Source organism: Equus przewalskii, chromosome 28 (assembly GCF_037783145.1).
Source record: "Equus przewalskii isolate Varuska chromosome 28, EquPr2, whole genome shotgun sequence".
In the NCBI taxonomy this organism is placed as follows: Eukaryota; Metazoa; Chordata; class Mammalia; order Perissodactyla; family Equidae; genus Equus; species Equus przewalskii.
In genome coordinates, this window is record NC_091858.1 from 31,316,419 (window position 1) to 31,330,651 (window position 14,233).

The following is a 14,233-nucleotide window of genomic DNA, read 5'->3' on the forward strand; positions in this document are numbered from 1 at the left end:
GCAGTAGAGAAAAGGTCAGAGTTCAGAGATGGCTGTACATTTAAAGATCTAAAATATGTTCAGGGTGACCAGAGCAAAGAGAGCGTGACTGAAATGTTGAGACAAAGGCTGGGAAGTGGACAGAAGCCAAGCCATGCAAGACTTTGTCAACCATGTAAAGGTGAGTCAGTCAACACAATCTTCTCGCTTCCTCATTGCCCACCCACCAGCATGAGCAGCGTGTGCAATGATGTAGTTGTACCTGTGCAACGAGCAGAGCTTCTTTAAGCTGACCTCTTGACATAAAGAAATTGACTAATTTTTTCACTTCGCCAATAGCTATGCAGTACGGAATGACATCATCCTTATCTTCCTGGATTAATTGGTCAGCTCTCCTAATAAAAGAAGAACCATTTTTTCTTTCTACAATATACTAATTTCAAGGTTCTCAGTTGGACTGAGATTTTCTGAAATATCTAAAGTATAAATAAAATAAAATATCTAAATATTTAAAATTTGCAGCAGATTTCATAAAACCCTTTTGCATATCACTTTTTAAAAAGACATTTTTATAATCAAATCAGCTATGGAAGATAAATAAAAGTTTTCTAAAATGGTAAATACTATTGTCCTCGTTTTCCCTTAGAACATTACATATTTTCATATTTAAAGGCACTGAACATTTTGTCCTAAAATTTGTATAGTTTTGCTTTAGTGAGCATAACAATGAATAGAGAGCCTCTAAATGCAAGTAGCTTAAAAATCATTAAAAAGGATAACACAGGAACATAAACATTGTAACAAAATGCAGAATACTGTAAGTGCCTCAAGCAAGGTAGTTTAAAGAAAAATCGTGTTCTGGATGTGAGGGAGAAAGCGGATTCCGATCTTGGAGTCTGTGAAGGGTACACGTGTGTCTGTCTCCGTCTCTGCATCCATCACTATCTGTCTGTCTGTCTCTGTTTCTTTTTTCCTACCTAAGTCTCAGGTACTTTCTCAGTGATCAACCTAGGAAATTCCATTTTTAATGTTTAACCTCAGTTTTGTTGACAATCTGCTATGTTTAATTTACGCTGGCATTTGCCGTAAACTACATTTCAATTGCCAATCTTTGGGTAGGTGCAGCAGCCACTTTTTATATTGTTTGACCAGCTTAACGTTAACAGTCCCCAATTCATAGGGTCACTGGGGTTTTCCCCAACAGCTGTGTTTTTACCGTGTGACCCTGATTTCCTTGTTATAGCTGTTTATAAACAATATTCTCCTCATGGGTGTTTGGAACTAGGACTGAGAGACCACCAATCGGTCTCTCTGAATGGCGGATCTATAAAACATAAACTTTGGAGTCTTGGGGAGACCATTTTCTGGTCACCACGTGAACTAAGGGGCAGAGAAAATCAGGTGCTGGTTTTCAAAGATAAATGAAATAGAGTTTTTGCTGAGGTTGAAACAAACTTGTTTTGTGAAAAAAAATCCTCTGCTAACCTGACTTTATTAAGGTTTCAATGGGAGCAATAACATTTGCAATGGTGCACTGAGGGTCCAGGAGTTTAGGATTGTGTGGGATTCTCAGAGCTTAGGACAGGGAGCCTACAGTCTGAGGACTGGAGCCAGCCCGTTGCTTAACTTACTGCTGGGAAAGTAGGCGTGAGGGAACGGTCTGCTTCCCCGTGGCGAATGCGTTAATCCTTCTGGATTTCATGTTTAGCCTCTGATTGACTTTTATTTGTACATGTGAGTTGCAGTTGAATTTTGCTCTAAACCATGTCCCACAAAAGAAAAATCAAAACTTTTCATTTTTAATGCCAGAAGCAAAGTAATTACTCATTAAATAGTACTCTGCAGGTCTAGCACCGTGACAGGCACATAGTGAACACTAAATAAGTATTTGTTGAACGAATGAATAGAATGGAATACAATAGAAGAGAGAATAGTCTTAGGTTGTGGGTTGAATTGTGTCCCCCAAGAGATATGCCGAAGTCCTAACACATAGTATCTGTGAACGTAACGCTATTTGGAAATAAGGTCTTTGCCAATATAATTAGTCAAGATAGAGTTACACTGGATTAGGGTAGACCCTAAATCCAATATGACTCTCTGGTGTCCTTATAAAAAGAGAGAAATTTGGACACAGAGACACACAGGGAATAAAACCATGTGAAGACAAGGCAGAGGCTGGAGTGATAGGTCTATGAGCCAGAGGACGCCCAGGATGGCCAGTAATCACCAGAAGCTGGGGGAGAAGCATGGAACCAATTCTTCCTCAGAACCGTCGGTAGGAACCAACCCTGCCGAAAACTTAGTATGCAACTACAGAGCTACAAGAGAATACACTTCTGTTGTTTTAAGTCACCAGTTTGCGGTACTTTGTTACGGGAGCCCTAGGGACGCTGATGCATCCCAGGAAAAACCTTGTTTGTTTATTGCATTCTAGAACAAGGACATTTAGTTAAACCTGCTCAGTGGTAAAACTCTTCTTCATCATCAGTATCTCCCTTATATCCACAGAGAGGAAATGGTAGTAATTAGTGTCTAAAGAAAGAATTTTTGAGATTATTTATAGAATAAGTATTCGATGAACTTTTGGTAACCTTCAGGAAATCTTACCACTTATGTTTCAACAGCAATATATTAACCAATGAGTTTACTGATCTCCTCCACTGACAAGGGGAGATTTGCCTTCCACGGTCTTTATCAGATGTCAGATGAAACATAAGAACACCAAAATGACTTGGAACTTGTTTAATTTACTGTATCAGTAGACAGAAAATTCCATTATTATTTAAAACAACATAAGAGTAAAAAAATCTCAAAAGCTACCATTACATTTCTATATTGCTTCTACTTTAACATAGTTTCAAACATCTGTGTGGACACTGACTCTCTGCCTTACCTCTGCATTAACTTCTTCCAGTATTTCACAGAGACGCCTGGTGCAACTGACAAGGCTTTGTCCCACTAGAAGAGAAGAAAAGAAAAGCAGAAACGTATCTATTTTGAGTACACTGTCTAACTCTCAACAGACTTTTTTTTAATGAACTCATATTTATAATATGAGTTTTTAGAGTGTTTGGATTTCCAGGAATATTTTTGTATTCTATGAATAAAGTTATATAGAGTACAAATATTACCACACTTTAAAATAAAGTAAGATATGAAAATTCTATTATCTAGCAGGCGAAAATCCCAAACCGAGAGAGAAAGAAACAGGGAAGGAGAGAGAGAAAGAAGGTAGGGGAAAGGGATAGTAACTAAACTAAGTCGTTTGAAAATATATTAACTCATCTTCCAACACGACACCAGAGTAATTTGTTCTGTGGTATTCTATGTTCAAAATAATAGATACTGAAATTTTTATTTCTCTGCTACCTATATTTAACAAATATGACATTTATTTATAATTTTATTCTTTCTTGACTCATTTTTATAAATTTTATTTTCATTTCTTCCTTTATAGTTAATAATACCTGTCTTCATATTTTAAAAATTAGACTACTATTAAATAAGTTCATTGTTCAGTCAAAGCTGATTGTGACTATTATTTGAAAATATGGATTTCACTGAATTCAAGTCTAGAAGGGAACTGAAGAGAAAATATTCTGAAATACCACTAGATGAATCAAAACTTCATTTTAGTTAAGGCTCTCCAAATAGCAGAGTTCTACTACAATTGAGGCTAGAAAATCGGTGATTATCTTGAAAATAATAGGGTAAATTTTAAATAGGCAAAATTGAATATAGTCATGCATGGCTTAGCAACAGGGATATGTTCTGAGAAATGCGTCGTTAGGCAGTTTGATCATTGTGTGAACATCACAGAGTGTACTGACACAAACCTAGATGGTATAGCCTTCTACACACCTAGGCTACATGGAACTAACCTCATGGGACCACCGTCATATATGTGGTCCATCGTTAACCAAAACGTTGTTATGCAGCGCACTGTACTGCATTATTTATAATCATTATTTATAATTATTTATAATCATAAATTATTGACTTTATAATTATAAATATTTAATTATAAATTTAAAAAGGTAACAAAATATGTTTTCAGGGGAAATTTGTCTTTATTACAGTAGGGGTGAATGGAAGAAAGAAGTTGACATGTAGATTAAATTAATTTCAAATTTATCAAGCTCTTTCAACAAAAACGTCTTGTAAATGAAAAGATTAAATATTCTCCTAATCTCACAGTATTAATCTTACAGAAATAGAAACTATTATTTGTAAGGAGGTGATAATGAACAATTATAAAGACACCTACGTTTCTAAAGGATAGTAAGCAGTTTTTTGGATCATGAAGTCCACTGATGTAATTGCACACAACAAAATTATTAAGCTCTATAAGTAGATATTTGATAGAATCTATCTTTACTTTAATTAAAATTGAATTAAATATAGTTTATAATTATATATACTCAAATAGAGAACTCAGAAAGATAAAGAATTACACTGTTCTACCGAAATTTATTTATTCCTTTTCTCTTTGGTTTTTGATGTTCTTTCCAGTAGTGTTCTTTTAAAAAGTAACTTTTAAGTCAACCTTTACTTCTTCATAAGTAAAATTGTTACGTTGCTCCTAAGTTAAATACTTTTTAGTTTGCAATGATTTTTCAGTAACTTTTTTAAATGCCACATTTTATTATTTTAGGTGAAGCAGTAATCCATTGTTTATCTGTAGTGTATGGGGAAATAAAATGGTGAGTTAAATTTAATTTTGATATCTTTTAAAGAATAACTTGTCTAGTTTTACTTTATTTTATTTATAAGTATTCTTAATATCATGCTTTGCAATTACAAAATTAACCTAGAGCTTTTCAAAAATAATATACAATGAAACAAGTCCGTGCCATTCTAATCTCTTTTTTTTTTTTTGGAGGGGTGGGAGAATTTTTGTTGAACTAAAAGATGCATGCAGAAAAATTAAAAGCTCAGTAAACTTTTACAACTGAATATACTCCTATAACCAGCCCCCAGATCAAGAAACAGAAGCCCCTCTGCCCTTCTGCTCTGTTAGTCACCCCCAGCTCCCAAAGGTAACCACTATGCTGAATTTTAATAGGATAGAGTCATCCTAACCTTTTTTGAAAACTCTGTTTTGTTGATTTAGTCCTCTATAAAAATCAGGATGCGCCTTAGGACCATCCTTCACCAGATGATCCTCAGTGGAGACCCTTCTTCTGGTCAGTGCGGGATTTAGTTATGACAAACAGGATCAGCAAGGGGAATCCACCGTGAGCAAATCAGCCATCATAGACGTTTTTAGAAATCAAAGATCCCAGCCTAGGGCCTAGTGGTTCCCAAACTTTAACACGTGTGAGAATAACCTGGAAGGCTTAGAAATGCACAGATTGTTGGGCTCCACCCCCAGAGTTTCTCATTCTGCAGGTTTGGGGTGAGAAATGCATTTCTAACAGGTTCCCAAGCAATGCTGATGCTGCTAGCCGGGGATCTCACTGTGATAGCTACTGTTCTAAGGTATAAACCTGGTATCAGATTGGCAGGGATTCAGACCTGGAAAAAGAGAAGCTTAATACTTAGTATTACCTAACACTCAGCATACTTTGTGAAACTCATCCATTTTGCTTTGATAACACATTACCTCTCCAAGTTCAACCATAAGTTCACAGTATCTCTGAATTTGTCCTAATCTCAGGTGTATCTCAGCAGCTTCCTTCAGTCTCTCCTCTTTAGTAGGCATCCCGATACCACCACCAAATTTGCACATCTTGACTGTTGTTAGTTCTTGGGCTTCAGACTGGTTAACAAGAAAATGAAATTTTCTGAATTTTGTTATGCAAGAGCTGGTGACAGCAGACGATCATAAAAGCATTATACGGATACACATTTTAAAAGCATGTAGCACTGGAAATTAAATATTTTTAAAAATCAATGTATTTCCTCTATAAAATATAACACCTCTTTAAACATAATATTTTGGTGCACGAAGAGTAGAGACTGGATGTGTCTGGTGTGGGTGAGGAGAAGCTAAATCCCACAGTCCTTAAAACTCACCAGGTGTGGTGGTTATATCGAAGTCCAGAGGCCAAAAGGCAGTGAGCGGTAAAGTGATGCACAACTGGTGAAAAAATATATAAAGGCCTCTACTACAAATAAAAAATTACTGGCTCACTCTAATTGGCTCCTACACTGTCAATAGGTAACCATTATCGCCATTAAGTGTTAAGTTTGTGATTAAAGAACGTACTTCTTTATGAAAATAACCGTTTCTTACGACCATCAGACCACATCCTTGGCACAATGTTCTCCATGCTCAAACAGTTAAGACAACCACTGATAGTTCATTGCAAATACAAAAGCTATTTCTTCTTTCTGGACCCAGCACTGGTTTGTTGTAGGTACTGGATATCGCTCCAGGTAAAAGGTAACGAATAATTTTGTATTAAAATTTGTTAAGAGCTATAATATGATCAGTTTTAATAAAACATATCTTAGAATACAGCCTATTAGGTTTCTGAGACTAAACTCAGAGCCATCCATATGGCAGGATCATCTGGTAATAGGGTAAGCATAAACTGTTTCAAGGAATTCCAAGAGACCATTGAAGAATTTCATGAGATTCAGCCTAAGAAAACTATGACTGCCTTAATCTGTTCTTGAACAATTCACACTCTTACAGCTGGTTTTCACTGAGGATTTATCTCCCCAATGTTCGCTTATTTCAGTCTACCAACTCTAACTACATACATTTGTTAAAATAATTTTTATATTTTAATACTTAAAAGGCAAATATAATTTTTGCATGAGTATATCATATCTGCACACCTTACTTACCGTTCTAAATTTAATCAGATGTTTCAAATGCATTATTCCTTTACAGTAGTTCTGAGGAAGTAAGCTGTCATCTTGTCCTTTTATCACAGCAACTAAGTTCCATAAGTTGTCACTGCCCCCTGGAGGCTGAAGAGGTGAATAACCAAGAGATACAGTCATGAATTAGAAACCCCACAGCCTTCCGCAACTTCAAAAATATAATGCAGGCATATCTAAACTGAAAGACAAAATAATAGCTTTATCTCATTTATTGTTTCTGGTTTCCGTTTGCAGCCTTACACTGTACAGATTATGTTCAGAGGGACCCAGGGAATTGGGATGATACATGTAAATATGTGACAGCTTAATGACAATAGTTGTAATCTTCACTTTGGCCAAAGGGAAAATCTTCATATTTAAATCCTACAATACTTACCGATAAACATTCTGAAAACCATCTTAGCTTTTTCATTTGAGGATTTCCAGTTAGTTTCTCTACTTCCTGTTTAATATCTCTTGAAGCTTTACCACACAATAGAGGAGGAGTGCCTTGTTCTATAGCATAATCTGGAGGGTAGACATAATTCAGTGAGAAAGACTGCTTATAAACATTATTTAAAAGTAAAATCTAATACATGCATATTTTCAATACCAGTGTTCCCGATAATTTCTTCCCAAGATCTGTCTGCCAGGATATTTATTTGTAAAGGAGTGATTAACGGTGTTAACGACCAGAGTCTCACTGTGGAGTCCCGGGAACAAGAGGCCATGGTGAAGGGGCGGCTCGGATGACATGTTAAACCTGATGGAAAAAATAAAACTATTTTAACTAAAGTAAACATTGAAAAATATTTTTTATTTATATGTACCTTATAAAACTTCTACAGAATTGAAGTTATGAAGAGATTTTTTTTTTTTTCTTGAGGAAGATCAGCCCTGAGCTAACATCCACTGCCAGTCCTCCTCTTTTTGCTGAGGAAGATTGGCCCTGAGCTAACATCTGTGCCCATCTTCCTCCATTTTATATGTGGGATGCCTGCCACAGTGTGGCTTGACAAGTGGAGCGTAGGTCTGCACCCGAGATCCAAACTCATGAGTCTTGGGCCGCCCAAGCGGAATGCATGAACCTAACCACTATGCCACTGGGCTGGCCCCATGAAGAAATGTTTTAAGTAACATTCCTATCTTCGCCCAACATAATACAAGAATGTAATAAATTATTTAAAATATTCTGTAAATACGAATACAAAATTGAATAACTATAAGAAAGCAAATGGTCCTGGATGAAAATGCTGAAATTATATTTCAGGTGGTTAATATCAATGGGGGACACAGTCATCTGTGAGTTAATGGATGGACGTTCTAGTTACAAGATGAAGAGAGCATTGGGGACCTTTCAATTTAGAATGTCAGGAAATGGGATTCTCTCCCACACTCAGGCCCAACACAGCCTCAGTTAATAGGCCATTGAGATGAAGCATATGGGGACAAAAGGCTAGATTAGGGTTACCTTCTCTAAGGAATCATTTTTATATTCGAATTCATCTACTTAGCCCCATCAAGATTTTGGTGCTAAAATGAGAGTAAAGTGATACGCAAAAGATAAGAAATCTGATTTTCTGTACCCAACTCAATCATATTAAAAAACAAAACATTGTCTTAAATATCCAAGAACAGAGGTAGAGGAACAGCTAAATAAGTTATATCTACTTTATTATTGATTTCTATTTCACAACCTACCTCTGGAGTGATGGTAAGGGAAGGGAGAAAAATCCAAGCCATAATGTAAATATGTGCATGTGTGTATGCATGTGCACATGTATGCACAGACACATGCACAAATACACCTGCAGATATAGAGAGAAAGACACCACAATGCTAACAGTCATCTCCTGATAATTTCTGATGATGCTTTCTATTATCTTCTGTCTATTCTGATATTTCAATAATAAACATGTATAGTTTCTAATGAGAAAAATGTTATGTTAAAATGAAACATTTTTATCAAATTAACTTTTTTATTAAATAAATTTATTTTAAAAGACATTAAAAAATATTGTATAGCTCAGAAATTATAACCATTGTTAATATAGTAAAATTTAAAAGTACATGCAAAACATTTTACCATATACATCTGCACCATGATCGTACACAGTATCCAAACAAGTTCCTTCTCGAGTGTCCCATACTTTTATAGTATAGTCCCAGCTGCCAGATATCAGCAGATAGGGGATCTCCGTATTCCACATTAATCCCCTCACAGGTGCGGTGTGGCCACTCAGAATATTTATGCAAGCCTCCTGAGTGTAATCCCAGATTCGCACAGAGCTGAAGACAGAATATTATATAAATAATACCGTTCAAGTTATAATTTATCTAAAGTATTAACATACTCTTCATGGAGCACAACGATTTTTTCTTAGTATATAGAAAAAGCTTTTATGTTTCAAGATATGTTAAGACTCTCTTCTTTAGACAGATGGAAATGAATAATTAGCTAGGCTAGAGCTAACCTATTCCAATAATTTTTCCCATACTTTTACTGGTCATTTACTACTGATAACTAAATTATACTATTTCACAGTTTCTGTGTTTAAAAAATTGCTTTCTTCAAGTGAAATATCCAGAATAGATAAAACCAAAGAAAAAATATGACCAATAATATAGATACAATAATTTAAGAGTACTTAAATTATTGGTAAGTCATAATATAGCATGTATGATGATGAGTATTCTTTGAAAAATCAAATCATTCATATCTGTGCTTTTATCAATACAGTAAATCATTCCTTTATGTTTCTGTTAGTAAAATAAGTTGCTTAGTCAGTGTGGAATCATTCATAGATCAAACACAAAATTTAAACATAACTGGATAATTCATGATATTACTTGCATCTATTGATGGTCCAAAGCACAAATGTTACTGAAATAAAATTTGAACTCAAAGTCAGTTTAAGATCTTCAAAGGCCAACTTTACTTGGACAATACATAATAATCTTTTAGTCACAGATTTATGTCAACCTCACCATACCAAAAATATTAATTCAGTCATGCCTCACTTAACAATGGGGATACATCCTGAGAAATGCATCATTAGGCAATTTCGCCATTGTGTAAACATTATAGAGTACACAAACCTACTACACAAACCCATACTATAGACGGTATAGCTTACTATACACCTAGGCTATATGGTACTAATCTTACGGGACCGCCATCGTATGAGCGGTCCGTTGTTGACTGAAGTGCCATTATTTGGCACATGACTGCACTTCAAAGCTTATATTACACTATAAAGGAGATGCATTACATATTTCTATTTATTTAAGGCACATCTCTTTCTGCTTTATTTAAAAAGACTTCTTTCTTCTTTTTCCTCTTATCCTAGGCCAGTACAATGTATCCAGGCATATCATAACCTAATATTTTGGTGCTAATTTCTTATAAATGTTAGCATTTAAATTATTTTGGTTGATATCAGACTTTCATAAATAAGACTATATTAAGTGACTTGTATCAAAATAGTTTAATGTTATCATAGGAGGCCCTAGAACGGGTGTCCTTGCTTTTATGACATAAGTTAGATTAGGCAAACATCAGGCTTTGAAGTCCTAAGGTATACTTTTTGGTCAAACATAAGAAAAGCTTTCATAGGCCCCACTCGACAGAAGGAGTGCCTTAGGCTTCGGGGCTGAAGCATAGTGTCTGGTGTTCTGTAATGAGTACACTGGCAATTAACGGTTCCCTACAATTTGACTTTTATTCAGAGGTGCTAGATAACATCAGCTAACACTCATCATCTATATGACCACTCAAGGGACCGATGACTAGAATTTAGTAAAGCCTTTCAACTTTCATTACCATAAGTCAGTAAAATGCTTACTGCTTTCTGACAAATAGTGTCAAACTGTACTATGGAAATCTATCTTGTTTGAATATAACATATCGAAAAGATAGCAGAAACTTCCACAAACCCCCCCAAAAATGTATAATCACTCTCATTTCTAAAATATCTTCTCTTCATGCTGAAATATATGCTCAACTTCTTTTATTCCATTCTTAATGAAAACAGAGTACAGCTGTTTTCCATATTAAACGTAAGAACATTATTAAAATTAAACTCTTCTCTATATTTTACAGAGATTCGTTTCAGATCTTTTCCCTTTCCCAACAGATCCTTTTAAAATTTTTGTTTCTGTTAATTTTGTTGCTAATAAGATAGAAATAGGCATTCATAGTCAGAAGAACAAGGAAGGAAATAGAAATCATGAATATGATGATAATAAAAGCATGGTAAAATTTAATCTACTTTGGGTTGAATGTAATTAGGTTTTTGTTAACTGCGTACTTGTTAAGTACATATTTAAAATAATTCCACATATAAGTTGGATCATATAAATAAGTACATTTCTAGAAAATTATAAGCTTATAATCTTAGTGACTAGAAAATTAGAATCCAAAAATACATACCCGTCATCAGAACCACTGCAAAGAATTCCCTCCCTCAGAGGAGACCATCTAACATGGAACACTTTTGCTGTGTGCCCACTGAACATTTTCAGTGGTTGATCAGAGCTGGTGGCTACATAATAGACACGAACACTTTTGTCTTCACAGCCAGTGGCTATCATGTCTCTGAAATACCATCAATGGCACATTAAAATATTTAAAAATTTGTTATTATTTGTTACTGATAATTTTTAAATGTACACAGCTCTAATTTCTAAAACTAGAATTGTTTGCTTCCTAAATGAAGTGAGACTAAAAACTTATCTAAAACATCATTTGCAGAAACTGCTCTAGTACAGAAAGAGTTTCTCTCCCAATGTTCTCTTTTAAACAGTTGAATTTTTATTTTACCTATCTTAGATCACAGATAATGGTATCTATATTTCTCCAAGTCTTTTTCAAAATGTCCAGATTCATAACTTTTTGAATATTTTTCAGAACTTTATATTGTGCAACTATTGAGTCTTAAAAAGGGTCCTTTGGCGAGTGAGTGAGATTTGCTTCCTTGCTGGTAAGCATATTATTGATGATTACATGTCCTAACCACTGGTAAATTTTCCGTGGAATGGGTACAAATAGCAACGTTTCCCTCGGAAAGATGCTGGAAAATCTCCTCTCAGACCAGGGTTGTCTCATCTGACAGAAAGTCACAGTCCTGGTCTTCCAATTCTCTTTGGTGGCTTCCCCACCGTGAGGTCACCATACAAGGCTGGAGATCACCTTGTATGATCCAACCAAGGATCCTCTGGAAATATAGTACGTGGATATGATCTTTTCATGATCTTGGCTCATTTTTCTCAAGAGAGTGAGAGTAAGCTAAGCAACTATTTCTACCCTAGTGGTCATACTTGGAATACTGTTCGGAAAGCAATGATGAGTACTGGGCAGACCTGTGGAAATCATGCGCCTGCCAGAACACAGTTTCCCTGAGAAATATTAACAATTATATAAAGAGCCCCCACACTCTATAGGTACAGAGGAGAAGTTACACATTTTGGACCCAACTGTCATCAAAACCTTCCCCAAACTTCAACGGTTGATTTTTGTCACATGGGTTATGATACTGATATTTACTTAAGCCCACATGCAGAAATATACCACTTTGCAAACTGACCTGCCAAACTGCAAATGTGCAGATTACATCTGCCCAAGGCCCACCGATAAATGAGCCAGTTTCTATACGTGGGAAAATATATTTTGCATAATACCAATATACACGTATACATGAATATATATATATGTATATGCAAATACATAAGTATAAAATCTTAGAAATGAAATAATAAACATTCAAAGAATGTACATATAGACATCCAAATTATAAATTCAGAGATATCTTATGAGTAAACTTATATAAGTTCAAGGTGTTTTTCACTTATTACCCAAGACGCGAAGTGGAATATGAATAAAGCAATTAGAACATTTTAAAGGATTTTTTTAAAATAAAAATGAAATTTATTAGGTAAGCTTGGTAGTAAGCATAATAGTTAATTAAAAATGACTTTTTTAAAGAAAGCTTTCTTAGGGCCGGCACAATGGCACAGTGGTTAAGTTTGCACACTCCGCTTTTGTGGCCCGGGGTTGGCCAGTTGGGATCCCAGGCGTGGACCCATGCATCACTTATCAAGCCATGCTGTGGCAGGCATCCCACATATAAAATATAAAATAGAAGAAGATGGGCACAGATGTTAGCTCAGGGCCAATCTTCCTCAGCAAAAAGAGGAGGACTGGCAGCGGATGTTAGCTCAGGGCTAATCTTTCTCCCCAAAAAAGCTTTCTTAACCAACAAAGCATATTGCATTATTATCTAATTTTTATTTCAACTGGCCAAATACTTATTAACTCTAAAAAATATAGAAATGGAATGTGGAACTGTTCTGTTGATCAGACACAAGGAAATTCTATCTATTTGTATGGTGAACAAATATTTATTAAAATATTTACTAAATATCTTTTTTCAAGGCATAGTGAGGGTTAGCAGCACAGTGTTTTGCTAAGAATATATGCTAAAAATAGATAACACATTTGTTGATCTTGTGGAGCTTACATTTGAGAGAGTGAGGCAGCCAATTTCACAACTAAAATTTAATTTTATTGTGTTAAGTGCTCCCAAGGCATATTGTAGGGAAAACTTACCTAATATTGGGGGGCTCAGGGAAGACTTCTGTGGAAGTGGTTTCTGAGCTGAGAGCTAAAGGATGGGCAAAAGATATCTATATCCAAGCTGGGTGGGTGGTGTGGGGTGGGGTGGGAGTGGAATCCTAGATAAAGATGACAGCATGAGTGAAAGCCCCAGGGTGGAAATGAGTGGCGTAGTTCAAGAAGCTGAAAGCTGGTGTGCCTGGATGAAACAACAAGGGGAGCAAGACTTGGAATGGGATTTCTAAGGTGCACAGGAACCAGATTATACAGGGACTTCCTTGGAAGGCCTATAGAGATTTTGCACATCATCCATCCTATGATCAATGGGAAGCTACTGAATGGTTTATGCAGTAGAATGGTGGTGTGCTCAGAGCTGTGTATTTAATGCTTCCTCCCACTGCAACCTAGAGAAGGTGGGGTGGGGAGAGAGGAAGGCATGATAAAAGATGTGAATTCTGGAATTGATTTAGAAGGTGTTTGCAGAAGTCCAAAAACAAATGTTATTGGCTTAGTGGCAGGGGGGATGGTTGGAAAAAGAAGAATATTTAGATGGAGGATATGACAAGAATTGGTGGCTGACGGGAAATGGACACTGAGAGATGATAAGGCATAAAAGAAGAGGCCAAGGATTCTGGCTTCAGAAGCTTTGTTGTTAGCATTATCAGGCCACTGAGATAGGACATACTGAGGGAGGAGCTTATTTTGCATATAACCTCTAACAGTGTGTTATAAATTCTTCTGTTTACTGGAAGAAATACATAGATCCATCATTTTGTATAATATGTGACTTGACTCAGAACAAAAGTACAATAAGATTTTAATATT

General features: G+C 35.7%; 1 protein-coding gene across 13 annotated transcripts in view; it reads right to left on the reverse strand.

Annotated features, from left to right (window-relative positions):
- WDR17 (WD repeat domain 17) overlaps positions 1 to 14,233 on the reverse strand; it is a 101,592-nt gene that overhangs the window by 23,742 nt on the left and 63,617 nt on the right. For all 13 annotated transcript variants that reach the window (XR_011534424.1, XR_011534423.1, XR_011534422.1 and 10 more), the window contains 8 exons: positions 11,228 to 11,392; positions 8,882 to 9,084; positions 7,409 to 7,558; positions 7,193 to 7,323; positions 6,778 to 6,903; positions 5,585 to 5,740; positions 2,873 to 2,937; positions 242 to 374 (listed from right to left, as the gene is read on the reverse strand). Coding sequence is in view for 10 of the 13 variants with exons in the window: in XM_070599117.1 (XP_070455218.1) it covers positions 242 to 374; positions 2,873 to 2,937; positions 5,585 to 5,740; positions 6,778 to 6,903; positions 7,193 to 7,323; positions 7,409 to 7,558; positions 8,882 to 9,084; positions 11,228 to 11,392 (1,129 nt within the window). In the remaining 3 variants the exon portion in view is untranslated. The remainder of the gene's footprint in view (positions 1 to 241; positions 375 to 2,872; positions 2,938 to 5,584; positions 5,741 to 6,777; positions 6,904 to 7,192; positions 7,324 to 7,408; positions 7,559 to 8,881; positions 9,085 to 11,227; positions 11,393 to 14,233) is intronic.